This window comes from Phyllostomus discolor, chromosome 10 (assembly GCF_004126475.2).
Source record: "Phyllostomus discolor isolate MPI-MPIP mPhyDis1 chromosome 10, mPhyDis1.pri.v3, whole genome shotgun sequence".
NCBI lineage: Eukaryota > Metazoa > Chordata > Mammalia > Chiroptera > Phyllostomidae > Phyllostomus > Phyllostomus discolor.
This window is the reverse complement of record NC_040912.2, coordinates 32,502,791-32,518,596: the sequence shown is the minus strand read 5'-3', so window position 1 is coordinate 32,518,596 and position 15,806 is coordinate 32,502,791. Positions and strand designations below refer to the sequence as shown.

At 43.2% G+C, this 15,806-nt stretch overlaps 1 protein-coding gene across 4 annotated transcripts in view; it reads left to right on the top strand.

Annotated features, from left to right (window-relative positions):
- Window positions 1-959: 959 nt before the first annotated feature.
- The window catches only part of CFAP69 (cilia and flagella associated protein 69), a 73,023-nt gene continuing 58,176 nt past the window's right edge, over window positions 960-15,806 (top strand). For 2 of the 4 annotated variants that reach the window (XM_036010638.1, XM_036010637.1), the window contains exon 1: window positions 1,685-1,767. Coding sequence is in view for 2 of the 4 variants with exons in the window: in XM_028525691.2 (XP_028381492.1) it covers window positions 1,370-1,489 (120 nt within the window). In the remaining 2 variants the exon portion in view is untranslated. Of the gene's footprint in view, window positions 1,490-1,684; window positions 1,768-15,806 lie in introns of those variants that run through there. The other 2 variants (XM_028525691.2, XM_036010636.1) reach the window with 2 other exon arrangements.

Sequence of the window (15,806 nt, the reverse complement as noted above, 5' to 3'; positions counted from 1 at the left end):
GTGGTTAACAAATACAGACAAGTACAGCAAGATGAGGTCAGGAAAGTGTCTACAGACTGACCTCGGATCTGTTTCAGAGGAGTGAGGATGAGAAAGTAAAAAAATGCACTGAAATGAAAAAATAGGGACTGAAAATGCTCAGTAATCTTTCAAAGAAGCTTGGGCTATTTTGGCTATCATTTATATTAAGCACTGCCATGCCCAATCTAGTTTTTCCACGTCTTTATATTTGGGGACCCAAAAATGTCATTCAGTGTCTGAACTGGTTAAGAAACCTTAGAGATCATGGATCAACTTGCTTATTCCGCAAATGAGAGAAACCCCGAGAAGTGAAATGAAATTTATTTTTAGTGGAGTTTCTGTGTAACTTTTTACTCCATGAATTATATTAAAACTCACATTTAAATCTTAAAAATTTTCTGGAAGTTTAAAAAAGATTAAAAGATTTAAAGGATTCTTAAATAGGCTTTCACAGCCAAGGTGTTTAGATTAAGTTATACTGGTGATTTCATGAGAAGCTTTCCACTAAAAGTTCCCACCCTTCTTGGACTATTACTGAGGAAACAATGAAAAGATAACAGTAATAATAAAGGTAATGATAATCTTGACCCCTTGGGGCTTATTATGTGCCAATCAACACTTGACAAAACTATCATCTACCATTCTATGCTCTCACAGCTATCTTATGTGACATCAGAAAAGTGAGGCTTCCAGGGGTTAACTTGTTCTAGATTCAATGATTTGACTCAGAAGTCCTCTAATGTTGCCTAAAATGCCTTACTAGCTGCCTCGTCGGGCCACTCAAGTACAGAAGAGGTAGTAGGCTGGGAAATGTGGATGGCACTGATCACTTCTCTGGGGTGAGATAAACTCCACTTCCAACACTCTCCAACCATTACCCGCCACTTACCCCCACCCACACCTCACCGCTGCACCCACTCTCCCCTTTCCAGAAGGCGCAGCGCAAACGACCAACGCCGAGACACACGGCGCCCGCGTAACACTCCTGGGCTACCTGCCGAAGTCTAGCGCGGAAACCAACCAAGCTAGTCCAACCGGGGAGGCGCAGAATAGGCTTTGAGAAATAATTTGGCTCCCTGGGTTTCCGTAGGAGCCGGTGCTCCACCGCCTGTGGCCCCGCCCTTAGCAACACACCGGCTTGTGTTAACAACGAGCCAGCTTGCGGGAGCCAAGGTCCAGCCGCCGTGGTGCGGAGCGGGTGGGCTAACCCCAGGGACTTTCTTGCCTCTAGCGGCTCTCAGGTGGCCTTCCCTTTTCGGAGGCTGGGCCTCTTTGGATCCCGCAGCCGTGGGCACGGTGTAGGATAGAAGACACCCCCGCCCCAGTCCCTCACTCCAGCGCCTCAGCCATGTCTGCTGCGGAGGCTCCGGCGACCGCTGGGCCCCAGGGACCCGGCGGCAGGGGCAAGTCCGGCAGCCCTCGACGGATCCCGGTAGTCGGGGTGGTGACGGAGGACGAGGACGCTCAGGTATGGGATCGTGTAGGTGCTTTGGGAGCTGTGGAGGGGTAGATTGAGATCTAGAAGCCGGGAGGAGGCCGGGGGCAGCAAGGGCGGCAGAGCAGGGGCCCCTCAGAAATGGGGGCCCAAGTGGAAACGGGGGGATTCCTTGGGACGCGGGTTCCAAGCTCAACCTGATCCCTCGGAGAACTGCGCCCCTTTCTAGCGGGTGTGGTTGTCGTCAACCAACCCGCCTGGGCACTCACGCCACGAGGTTCTCGCTGGAGCGTTCCCACCAAACTCAGTGGGTGAGGCTTTGCAGCTCTTTTTCGTCTCCGAGATGTCTTCTTCTTCGCTTTCTTTTTAATTATATTTTTGCACTACCATTTAACAACCTTATACCCCCCCCCCCCCCGCTGCAAGTGACCACTCTTGTCCATGGCAATGAGTCCTTTTTCCTCTATCCCTCCACTCCCTGACCTCGTGCCCCGCTCCCGCCCAGTAGCTGGCATCCTGCTCTCTAGGAGTCTGTCTCTGTTTTGCTTGTTAGTTCAGTTTGTTCATTAGATTCCACGTATAAGTGAAATCTTATGGTATTTGTTTTTCTCTGACTGGCTTATTTCACTTATCATAATATTCTCCAGGTCCAATCATGCTGTCTCCAAGGGTAAATTTTCTTTTTTATGGCCAGGTAACGTTGCATTGTGTTACTCATCTTTGTTTTATCCGCTTATCTGTTGATGGACAGTTGGGCTGCTTCCCATTCTTGGCAATTGTAAATAACGCTGCAATGAACATAGAAGTGCTTATGTTCTTTAGAATTAGTGTTTTGGATTCCTTCAGCTGTATTCCCAGAAGTGTGATCACAGGGTCAAAAGCTAGATCCATTTTTAATTTTTTGAGGGAACTCCATACTGTTTTGCACAGTGGCTGCACCAGTCTGCATTCCCACCAACAATGCAAAAGAGTTCCCCTTTCTCCACATCCTGGCTAGCACTTGTTTTTTGATTTATTGATGATAGCCATTCTGACCAGTGTGAGATGGTATCTCATTGTGGTTTTAATCTGCATTTCTCTGGTGATTAGTAATGTTGAGTGTCTTTTCATATGTCTATTGGCCATCTGTATGTCCCCTTTGGAGAACTGGCTATTCAGGTTCTTTGCCCATTTTTTAATTGGATAGTTTTTTTGGTGTTGAATTTTGTAAGTTCTTCATAAATTTTGGATATTAACACTTACCAGATGTATCGGCAAATGTGTTCTCCCATTCTGTGGGTTGTCTTTTTATTTTGTTGATGATTTCCTTTGCTGTGCAAAAATGTAGTTTCATATAGTCCCATATGTTTATTTTTTTTCTTTTGTTTCCTTGCCTGGGGAGATAGATCAGATTAAAAAAAATTGCTATGAGCAATGTCTGAAGTTTTGCTGCCTATGCTTCTAGGATTTTTATGGTTTTGGGTCTAAAACTTAAGTCTTTGATTCATTTTGAATGTATTCTTGTGTGTGGTGTAAGAAGGTGATCTAGTTTCATTTTTCTGCATATGTCTGTCCAATTTCCCCCACACCATTTATTGAATAAACTATCTTTAGGCCATTGTATGTGCTCACTTTCTCTGTTGAATATTAATTGACTATAAAGGTGTGGGCTTATTTCTGATTCTCTATTCTGTTCCATTGACTTATGTGTCTGTATTTATGGCAGTACCATGCTGTTTTGTTTACTATGGCCTTATAGTATGGTTTGATATTAGGTAGCATAATTCCTCCCACTTTGTTCTTCTTTTTTAGGATCATTGTTGCTCCACAGGGCCTTTTGTGGTTCCATATAAATCTTTGAAATATTTGTTCTAGTTCTGTGAAATATGACATTGGTCTCTTCATAGGAATTACATTGCATCTATAGATTTGCCACTCTTCTTACAAAAGTGACTATGAAGGGTCTCAAGGAAGAAAACATTCTTAGCAAAAATCTGCAATTTGTGCATATTTGTGCTAATTTGAGCAACTTGTTTGTACTGTGTTTTTGTATGTAGATCCCGTTTACATAATGATGTTTTTAATAGAGGCATATAAAGTCTTTTATGTTTAAATTTGCTGCTTACTAAAACCTGCACCTGGAGCAGAGGAAGTGGTGTTAAAATTAGAAACAAAGCCTCGTTTTTATATGAAATTCGAAGCCGACAATAGGGTGGGTCAGAGAAGATTAGCAGAGAATAGAATTGATTTTTGTGTTTCTCTTTTTATTTCATTGATTTTTAATTGAATTTACTGCAGCGACATTGGTTAATACAATTATATAGGCTTCAGGTGTACAATTCTGTTACACATCATTGTGTAATGTATTGTGTGTTCACTGTCCCCAGTCTTCTCCTTCCATCACCATTTATCCCTCTTTACCCTCTTCCACCTCCCCCCACTCCTTTCCCTCTGGTCATCACCATACTATCTATTGTCAGTGTCTGAGGGCTTTTTTTTATTTCTTGTTTTTTTTTCCCCCGCATAATTCCTTTTCACCCAGCCCCACAGTCCCCCTCTCCTATGACAGCTGTCACTATTTTCTCTATCTCTGAGTCTGTTTCTATTTTGTTTGTGAGTTTTGCTCATTAGATTCCACATATAAATGAAATCATATGGTACTTGCAGTTGATTTATTTTATTGTGCTTTTATTTGGTTTTGAATTTATTTTTGTTATACAAAATTAATTCTTCCAAGCTGGTCTGTTGAGAAATTTAACTTTGAAGGCTTGCTTGGATCTCCTTTGTGGCTGGGGTGTTTAGAAATTCCAAGTCATTTGTTTCATGCAAGGGTTCCATTGCTCCTCCCCAGAGAACCCTGATCAAGTCTCAAAGCGTGAATTCTATGGAGGAATCCTGCCCTGGCTGTTCACACTAATGACATGGGGCCACTGTGGGAATTGCTGTGGAGACTTCAGAAGTCTCAGGCTGCGTAAGGAACCCTGTCTCTTGAGTCAACATCCTGGAGCCTTGGAGAATTCCTTGGGAGTGGCCAGTTGACTGGGGACCAGTTCTACTGTGAGAATAGGGTTGAGCTCTCTGAGGATGCTCATGTAAAGGGGGGACATACCCCTGGAAATGGGGGGGTTTGAACTGTGAATGTGTGATGCCCCCTTGCTAAACATGGTGGCTAGGAGAGAGGCAAATATAGCTGACATTGACCCTCATTGGTGGGAAGGCTGAACACTCGCACGGACTTTTCAGGAGAGGACTTTTGAAACGGAGTGCACAGGAAAGCAAAAAGGCTGTTGGTCCTTTCCCCTCCCCGTTGGGGGGCGGATCAGTGGTGGCCAGGGTGGGCCTGTGAACAGAGGCCTGGGGGCTCAGACTCCAAAAGAGCCTGAAGCTGGACAGTGACTGGAGACCAGGTAAGCCACCTGCGTTTATGGTACTTTTGGGTGCAAAAAGAGGTTCGTGACACAACCTTGAACTGAGCTGGCAGGGGGTGACAGGGTGATTTTTCTTTGGGTGTCTTAGAGGGAATGGGCTTTGAGGCAGAAACGTGCCATTATTTCCAAAGACCTTGGTGGTAACAGTCAGCAGTGTGAACAGATTTCTGTTCTTGTGTTATTTTTCAGTTCCTGAACCTATGTAGTAATTAATTGTATTGACAAATATTTAAATAGCTATTATTGATGTCATATCCTGACTTCTTCTTTCCTTTTACTTTTGTTACCCAGATATTTTAGGCAGAAACTTTCCATTAAATAAAAGATCCCTTTCTTTTCCACCAACCTCTGTCTTTGTAGATTTGCCTGGTACGTGGTGCATGGTAGGGCTCCCACCCCCCGCCCTGCCCTGGTTGGGGTTCAGTTACAGTCAGACGTTTACACAGTAACCTGTAGAGCAACAGCATTTTTGCATGAGGAGGAACAAGGGGAATTTACCTCGTCAGTTTTGTGGAAGTGTTCTCCAAAGAAGAACTTTGAGGAACAGCAGCCCCATTCCCAAGGCTGCAAGGAGGCTCAACAATACCACTGTTCTCCCACACATGTGGCAAAATTGGGAAGCAGGTGGATTTTGTATCTTAACGGTTCTCATTCATTCTTCCTTGGTGTAAAGGCAGGTGGCTGGCAGGGAGAAGGAGATATTACACAGGCAAGCATGGGTCACATAGTAAAAGGAAAAAGGAAATACCTTTAATAAACCATTGCCAAAATAGTCTACAACATATCGAATAAAGCAGAGCAAGTATACCTTTGTATATATGTGTGTGTATTTTCTTCCCTCCTTTTTTCCTTTGATTTCCTTTTCTTTGAATGCTACCTCTCCTTCTAGGGCCTAGGATTCTCTTCCAAAAAGAAATCAATTTGTATTAATTAAAGTTTCTACCTTGTTAATAATGACAAGAAAAAAATTCTGAGATGCCCTGCATTAAATTACATGAGGCCGGGTGTGAGAGCAAAAGACAGAACTAGTCAAGCGGTTAGCAGCTGTGGGCCAACTAACAAAAGACTGCTCACACCCTGAATGCATGTTGGAGCTGGGAGCCAACCTCCAGGCGCCTATGAGCTAGACCCACCATATCCTGCATATGCATGAGCTTCAAGACTGTTGTTACAGTTGTCAAATTTCCTACCTACAAACAGTGCACCTGTCATGGAACTGACCCCACTTTTCCTTTTCCCCACCCCTTTATCTGTAGCCAATGTAAATTCTTTCCGAACTACTTACATCTTTCTTCCCCAGATACGTTTAAAAGCTCCCATCAATTCTAGAATGGTGGACATGTTTTCTGTCCTGCTGCTGGTGGTTTAGACTTCCTTCCCTAGGATCTGGCCTTGTTTTGGCTAGCATGTGGCTCAATAAATCTTTCTTTCAGAAAACCTCTCAGCTGCGAAAGTTTCTTTTGTTTGTTTGTTTAACAATAACTAAGTACGTCAGGAGTATTAACATTTTATAAGGCACCAAAGAAAAAGTATCTACCAAAAGAAATGAAATAGAATAAAAACTAAGAGCTGGGAGAAATGATCACTCAGCCTTCTCGGGTTTTGTTTGTGGTTGCTTTCACAAATGAGGACCCTAGTGAGAAGTTAATTGAGAGTTACTTGATTTCTTTACTCAGAGTGGCCTGTAGTGCTCTTTGCTATCATTAAAATAACCTTTTAGACCTCAGCCTCAAACCAGTAGAGGAAATACTCTTGGAAATCTAAATGTTTTCAGTCCTTTCAACCATTCCACATTTGCAGCCTCCTCCTCGGCCTATCCTAAAAATGAGGCTGTGGGCTCTACCTCAGGTCATTAAGCCAGCTCCACCATGGGCTTGAAATCACAAGTGGTTTACCCTCTACCTACTTTCTATTTATTTTAATGCTGTTCCTCTTGTTCTAAAGAATCAGAAACCCTTTACAGCAGTTTCTCAAAGTTTACTGTACATTTGAAGCATCTGGGGATCTTATTTAAATTCAGATTTATATTCTGTAGGTCTGGAGTAGAGCTCCAGATTCTGCTTTTCTAACAGGATTGGAGGTGATGCAGTTGTAACTGATTAGAGGACCCCATTTCCCACTTTGGGTAGCCATGCGTAGTGCATTACAGCTGCAGTATGTGTTGTGAACAGTGCTGCAGAGTTTCACAGCTAACTCCTGGGAAGCTGTAGGAGATAGTTTCATATGTATTCAGATTATAAAATAAAATAAACAATAACAACAATAAAAGAAAATCCTAACCCTCTCCCAGTAGGTCAGATGATATGGTAAAAAAAAAAACCAAGGGGTACTAAATGGGGCTTTAAAAGAACTACTTGGCTCTGGCTGGTATAGCTCAGTGGACTGAGCGCAGGTCTGCGAAGCAAAGGGTCGCTGGTTTGATTCCCAGTCAGGACACGTGCCTGGGTTGCAAGCCGGGTCCCCAGTAGGGGACACGTGAGAGACGACCACACATTGATGTTTCTCTCCCTCTCTTTCTCCCTCCCTTCCCTTCTCTCTAAAAATAAATACATAAAATCTTTAAAAAAAAAAAAGAACTACTTGTGCCCTGGCTGGGTGGCTCCTTGTTTGGAGCTCATCCTGTACACCAGAGAGGGTCACATACCTAGGTTGCAAGTTTTATCCCTGGTGGAGGCGCCTACGAAGGCAACTGATATATGTTTTTCTTTCACGTTGATCTCACCACTCCCTCTCTCTCCCTCTAAAATCAATAAACACATCCTTGAGTGAGGGTTTGAAAGAAAAAAAAACTATTTGTTCTCCTTCCTTGTATATCCTCGGGTGAAGATGTGAAAAAAAAAATTCAACTATTCATTCTTCCTTGTCACCACAGTGCCTCAGTCAGTCCTGGATTCCTGTCTCATCCTTCTAGTCAGCTCTTGGGTTTGCTCCTGTTCCTTTTCCCAATCTAGTGCCCACAAACACCCCTTTGTTATCCTCATTCCTCCAGGTCCCACCCCTCCTTCTTTCAGGATTCCACATTAACTCCTTATTGCCTACTTCATCTAATGCAATTACATTGACCAAATCACTTAACCTCTCTATGCCTGTTCCCTTTTCTATTGTTAAACAAAGCTTTCAGGGCTAAAGGTATTTCCAAAAGAAAGAGTTTATTGAGCCATGTGCTAGCCGGAGGAAAAGCACCAGGTCGTGGGGCAGGAAGTGTAAACAAGCAGCAGGGCTAGATGGAGAAGACTGCGTATCCACCTTCCTGGTGTTGACGCCCTCCTGGAGCTGACGGGCTTTTTCACACATCCAGTACGGGGGAGAAAGATGGAAGTCAGTTTATGCTGGCTGTAGATAAAGGGGGTGGGAGAGGGTGACGTGGGGCTAGTTCTGGGAGTGGTTCATAGTCTGTAATGGAGAGTGTTTGTTCCTTTGGGTTGGTCGCAGGCAACAGTTCAGAAAGTTCAGTGTAAGCAAGAACCAGTCTCCTGGTGGGTGATGCAGACCCTGGCCAGCAGGGTCCATGTTTTGTGGTAGCGATGAACAAATTCACAGGGGCTACAGAAATCCTGTGGAGAAAAGGGACTGCCACTCTCTCAGTGAAAGAGAGGGCCCTGACCCTTTCCTGGATGGGCTTTTATTGCTTTTCTGGGCACATTACTTCATGGGTGGTCCTCATTTACTATGCACATGGTCGCTTTAGGTGGTTACCTTTGACAGAAAACAAAGGAGAGGATGTTGCTAATTACATTAAAGAAGAAGGATATTTGCAAATGCAAAGGGAAAAGTGGTTAAACTGGTTATACTCACCCTTGGGAGGTTTAACATAGATTTTAGGAAGTTATTTTAAAGATATGCAATAAACATTTGCTGCCTCAATTCAGGGTGAGGGAGTTTTAGCAAAAGCAAGCCTCATAGCAGCCTAGGTACAATGCAGGCCTGATTCCCCATGGGAGAACCTATCCGTGGATGTGGGTCCTGTGGGTTGGACCACACTCCCCACTGGCCTTCTTGAGTGGGGGCTGGGCTACATTTTCCACGTCACAAGAACAGTTCTCTATAGGTGGGCAGTGGTGCCTGGCTGTCCTCTTTAGATAATCACAGCAACAGAAGTTAATTCAGAGTTTCAACATAGCTCAGGAAGGTAAGCAGTACTTTGTTGGTTTTGCACTGCAGTTGTTAACTGATTAACCTCTCTTGTCTCCTCCCCCATCCTTCTGCCAGCTGTATTTAATTTAGGACATCTCAGCATTTTCTCCCTGACACTATAAAACAAGCCTGTATTAGATGAGCAGTCCCCAAGCCTGAGTGACCATCATAGTCATCTCAGGAGTGTTTAGAAACCATCGTCATGCACACAAATGGGCCCTACCCCAGATCCACTCAGTACCATCCCCAGTGCGGAGCCTGGGGCTCTTACAAAACTTCCCCAGGTGACATTCAGCCTCAGAACCACTGAAGTAAGTGATAATCAAGGTCTCTGCCCTTCCTAAAGTACTTCCATTCCACTTCCACTTCGCTGTGCTGTTTTTAGGGGTTTTAAAGCATAATCCGTGCTTTCTCTGTAACATATGCCCTGCTTAGTGCCACCTTCATGAGGACGGGGACTTTGTTGTTTTTCTGTAGTGTCCCCCATTTCCTCCAGTGTTCGCCAGCAACATCCAGCACAACACCTGGCGCCCAGCAGGTGACGGTGAATGTTTACTGAGTTCCCCTCTCCCTTTTCCCAACTTAAACCTTGCCCTGCCTTCAGATCCAACTCCTGCAGCAACGTGAAGTGCTCCCCCAGGGGGAAGCTCTGCCTGTCTGTTCTCACTCTCACACATGGTCTCACAGGCGGCCTGTTCCCAGGGCCGAGTCGCTCAGTTTCGCACCCAATTAACACTTGTTTTATGTCGGCCACTGTGTCATTTGTCGCAGTTTTGTCTCTCCCACTAGAATCTGGGTTTCTTAAGTATAGCAAATATATTTTAATACTCATTTCTTCTTTTCCCCTTAATTCTGAGCTCAGAGTAGAAATTTAAGTCCTTATGAGTCGCTTACAAAGCCTTCTGTGTTCCAGCCACACTGGCCTTCTGGCTTCTCCCCAACCGTACTGGGTGTACGTCTGCCCGAGGGTCTTTGCTGGTGAGCTTTCCCCTTGATATTCATGACTTTTTCCCTCACCCTCTTCAGGACTTGGCCAGCTCAGTTGGCTGGGCGTCCTCCCACAAACTAATAGGGCGCAGGTTCGGTTACCAGACAGGGCACAAGCCTCGGTTGCTGGTTCAGTCCCCAGACGGGGCGATGTTTCTCTCTTCCTCTTTCTCCCTCCCTTCCCCTCTCTCTGGATTCAGTAAAAGAAAAAAAATTATTTTAATAAAAATAAATTTGAAAAAAGACTTTGCTGAGATACTGAATAGTATCCTCTCTGTGAGTGTTTTGCGGACCACTGCTCGAGCATCCTGGCACTTCTCCCTTTTCTCCAGAGTGTTATCATCTTGTACCACACTGCATAACATTGATGTTGCCTCCCGGATGGCTTGGTTGTTTGGAGCGTTGTCCCATGCACTGAAAGATTGCAGGTTCGATCCTTGGTCCCTTAGTCAGTGTGTGTAGGGAAGGCAAGTGATCAGTGTTTCTCCCTCACATCGATGATTCATTCATTTTCTCTCTCCCTCTCTCCCCCTAAAGTCAGTGAACATATCCTCAGGTAAAGATTTTTTTTAAAAAACAATGCTTTATGAAAACAGGTTTTTTTGTTTAACACAAACCCTCTTTAGGCTTGTTTCTTTTTTTCTTAAAGATTTTATTTATTTATTTTTAGAGAGAGAGGAAGGGAGGGAAAAAGAGAGGGAGAGAAACATCAATGTTCAGTAGCCTCTCACATCCACCCACTGGGGACTTGGCCCGCAACCCAGACGTGTGCCCTGACTGGGAATTGAACTGGTGACCCAGTGGTTCGCAGGCTGGCACTCAGTCCACTGAGCCACACCAGCCAGTGCAGATTTTGTTTTATTCGATACCATATCTTTCAGTATCTAGAACAATGTCTGACACGGTATAAGCTATCAATAAATATTTGTAGAAGAAATAATAAATGGTGCTTAGTTCAGTTGCATATGTATCATGGCTGAGCTTCCTTGCCCAAATTTACACTCCCTCAGAGACTTCTGGGAACCTCCACAACCTTCTAGTTGATGTTATATGTAAGAGACCATTCTGCGTGGCGTGGGCCCAGCTCCCACTGGGAGATGCACAGGACCCACACCTACAGATAGGTTCTCCCATGGGAAATCAGGCCTGCAATGTGCCTAGGCCGCTTTGAGTCTTGCTCTTGCTAAAAAAAAAAAAAACTCCCTCACCCTGAATTGAGGATATTTACTGCAAAGTAACTTCCTAAAAACCATGCTAAACCTTCCAAGGATGAGTGTAACTGGTTCAACCACTTTTGCCTTTTCATTTGCAAATATCCCTCTTCTGTGATGTGATTAGTGGCATTGGCTCCTTTGTTTTCTGTAAAAGGTAACCACCTAAAGCTAACCTGAGCATATTAAAGAGGACCATCATGTAATGAGCCAAGAAACCCAATAAAGGCAGGTCATGGCAAGGGCCAAGGCTTTGGCTCCCCTTGAGAGAAAAGCCATGCTGTCCCTTTCCCTCCACCAGACTCAGTGGTCTGTGTGAATGTTTCATCTCATCCATAATGACCCGGACACTGTGGGCTGGTGTCTGCATCAGTCATACTCTGCCACTGTCTACAAGATTCTGTTGACTATGTCTTTAAACTTGTCTACCCCTGTTTTGGAGTAATTGTTAGAAATAACCTCTGTGGTCAGTTGAGAAGTCAGGCAGAGAACTAAGGTGCAAAAAACCAGCATTCCTGCACCAGACTGACCTGCTGGCCCATTTTCTAGCTCTGTGACTTTAACAAGTTAAGTCTCAGAGCCTCAGTTTCATCAACAGATGCAGTAGATTTGAGGATTAAGATGTAAAGTGTCAGCCACATAAAAGGACCACAGTAAATGTTAGTTCCTTTCTCTATAAGTATCAAATGAGCAAGATTTCTCCCTTTTGAAATGTCCCTTGGTAAAGTGAGAAAATTAGTTCATCCTATAACTCAAAGTAACAGGAGGTCTAATTTGCTTCAAAGCAGTGTACTAAATGTTTGTTCTTAAAAGGTTTTGTTAATGTTTTTATAATTTCTCCATAAACATAATAATAACAGCAATTATTTTGATATTTATGTGTGTATATTCTCCTTTGCTTCTACACTCTGCTTGTATGATCTCCTTTACCCACCACTTGTATAATTCCTCAAGCCCAGGAGTCACCCACAACTTTTTACTTTTTTCTTTCCCACCAAGCCTAATCACTCCTTAGTTCCTGCTCATGGTCCCTCGTTGACGTTTTTCATTCTGTTCACTGTTGTCTGCCTATCCCAGCTGCCTCTGCCGTAGTCAAGGCCTGAAGTCACAGACCGCTCTCCTCCCGCCGTCTAGACCTTTCCAGTTCAGTCTCCACTCAAGAGACAAAATCATCTTTTTGTTACATTCCTCTGGTTAAAACCTATGAAAATAAATGGCCACCCTAATGAGAATGAACAGAGGCTGTTTATTCAAAGCTTGTCCTTAGAAAGAGTGTCAGCCAGGTTTACTTGCATTTGGCAGAGACTGAGGCAGGCAGGGAAGTTTTATAGTGAAAAGGGGGAAGCCTTCTAGTTTGCTCTGGTTGGAGGCAGTTGCCATGGGGAAGCCAGAGGTGAGCCAGCTAGAAGCAGGGCATTCTATATGATTGAATAGGGGAGCACATTTGGCTTTTTCTGGGTTCCAATTGGCAAATGAGGGGGTAAAAAATAGGGATTCTGGCAGTCATGAACCAAATCCTGACTTTTCTGAGCCAAATGCTACAGAAACTGTGGTTTGGTGCCCCAGGTTGGTTGCTGCAGAGGCTGTGGGCCATAGTTCCACTGCCATGCAGCCTGGCCATTGTCTGTTCACATATCCAGTTCCTCACACCATTCAATAGCTTCTGAAGATCTTTCACATAGCATACAAGGCCTTTTGTAAAATAGTGTTGTTAATAATAGTACCTACCTCTTAGAATTTAATTAGTAAATACATGGAAAGTGCTTATAACTGTTCCTGGAAGCAGATGTTTAAGTGTTAGCTATCATTGTCATTGTCATTGTCATTATTTGTGATTTGACCTTGCTTCCCTCATCAGCAGCATCTGTACCACTGTCTTCTGCACTCACGTACTGGGTGACTCACAGACCCTCTAAATGCCATCTTTCCTCTTGCCACCAGGCCTTCACAGGCACCATTGCCTCTGCCTCCACCCGTTACACCTTCCGTTCCTCCCACAAATCCTACTTCCTCTCGCCTCTGCCTGCAGATTACATTTTCCGAAGCTGTCCCAGATTCCCTCTCCTCCTCCCCTTGCCATACTGTGCCTCTTCAGCATGCTACCAGAGCACACCGCTCAGCATTTGTGAAACATTTTGTAGTATGGTATCTCTAGACCTCCATCTCATGCCAGACTGGTACCTGCTCGAGGTCAGGGCAGTGTGTTCCCCACGCCCAGCACGGTTTCTAAAACACAGAAGGAAGCAGACGATAAGAGAGGGATGGGAGGAGGGCAGGAAGAAATCTTCAAAATATAATATATGCCAAGCAAGTAAAACACGGAGTAACATAAAGTGGTACTACAAGATAAATCTAAGCGGAATCTATGCTTTAATCTTTACTACTCTCTGTTTCTTGTGAGAGTTATACCTGCTCAGTAGGAAGAAAAAAATCTAATAATACATATAGGTATTTAAAGGAAAATCATGTATTGAACTTTCATTTTAATATCCCTCCCAACCCTCAAAACCAATATTGCAGAGAATTAGAAAATAAAAACTCCCTAGGAACACAGAAGGAAAAGAGAAAGGACAACTGAGGAAGTGGCAGATGCTGCTGTTAAATACCCAAACCTTAAGGGCAAAATTCTGTCTGCAGAGTTGTTGGTGACAGTAAATTTAACAATGTAAACAATTTAATAGTGAAGTGTAACCATTTTTATGTTAACCATAGTATCAGGTATAGAAAAATATTTAGGAAATCCTTTTTGATTGTTAATTTTTAAAGTAAAAGTCATTTTGAGTAAATAAATTCATTCTGATACTTATTCGGCAGACTTAAAGTCAGATTGCTTAACTGAAAACTTTTTTAAAGACATTTTTAAAGGTCAGAATATATGCTTTTGTAATTGTGAAAGGAAAGGAAATTCTAGACCTAAAGAGGAATAATGACTATGTAGAAATATAGAAATGTGTTTATTATAGATTTAAAAGTCAGGAAATATAATGGTGTTAACATTAAGTGAAACTGTGTAGCGTATTTATACATGTAAATAAAACCCCAAAATAATATGTAAAAATATATAAAACCAGAAAATAACATAAAAATAAATATAGGTATATTTAGATGATAGGAATAAGTAGGGTTTTTTCCCTTTTGAATATTTTTTTGTATCATCATTCCATCATCTTTTTAAATGGATATTTTCAAATAGAAGTAAATGTGAAAGGAGAGCTGACAAGAGGAAGGAAAAAAGGAGCTTGGGAAAGCTTAATTTATATAAGAGGAATAAGCAGTTTTGATACAACATTTTAATTAAAAAGAAAATGTTATATAACAAACCATTGATCCCCTAGTTAAATATAGGCAAAACTATTTAGAATTTTTGGACTTAGGTATTGTCTTAAATACTTAAACTTTGTTTTTTTTAAGTTGTATTTTATTGATTATGCTATTACAGTTGTCCCAATTTTCCCCCTTTACCCCTCTCCACACAGCACCCCCCACTCCCTCGGACAATCCCCCCACCATTGTTCATGTCCGTGGGTCATGTGTGTAAGTTCTTTGGCTACTCCATTTCTAATACTACACTATACGTCCCCATGGCTGTTCTGTAACTACCTAATGTACTGCTTCACCCATTCCCCTACGCCCCCATCCCTTCTGGCCACCATCAAGAGATACTTAAACTTTGGATGATAGCTCCTCCTATTTCCTTCCCTGCTTACCTATAATTAACTTTGTTTATTTTTCTTAAAGATTTTATTTATTTACTTTCAGAGAGAGGGGCAGGGAGGGAGAAAAGAAGGAGAGAAACATTAATCAGTTGCCTCTCACACTCCTCACAACTGGGGACCTGGACCACAACCCAGGCATGTGCCCTGGCCAGGAATTCATGGCCCCTTGGTTTGCAGGCTGGCACTCAATCCACTGAGCCATAGCAGCCAAGGCCTACAATTAACTTTGTATGCTAGGCCCAGTGTTTGGTGCTGAGGATGCCACAAAGCAAGTCTTGGCCCCCAAGGGAGTTTTGGGGCAGGGGGTGGTAGGGAATAAATACGTTAACCATCTTAGAACAACACTGATGGGAAATGTAATGTATACACTTAGGGTGCTGTGGGAGCACAGAGGAGGGACATTTGTTCTCTCCTTTTTTCATTCCTTGGGGAAGTGACACTGAGCTGTGTCCTGAAGGACTGACACGTGGGGGGTTAACTGAGGAGTGGAAGAGGACTGTAACAACGCGAATGAAAATAGTGGAGGGGGTGAGGGGCATTCATAGAGAGGCTTTGACTGGCTTTGTTCAGATTTGAGTTTTATTAACCTTACCACAAGATAGAGAGAGAGTGATGTTGAAAAGTACTAGAGTAGGTGGAAGCAGGGAGAAGGCAAGAAAGCAATTGGGCAAGGATGAGCGTTGAATAAATCAGTAAGAGAGAATGGACTCAAGAAATATTTAAGATGTAAACTGTATAGAACTTGAAGGTTCCTGTTTTCAGTGTGCATCACTAAGAATGCTGGTACCAACTGAGAGGGGGATACTTAGTTCAAGAAGGGGATCCCTACCTGTAGTTTAGAAGTTAGTCTTGTGCATGTCTCATAGGTAAACTCAGTGTGATGTGTATGCATGAG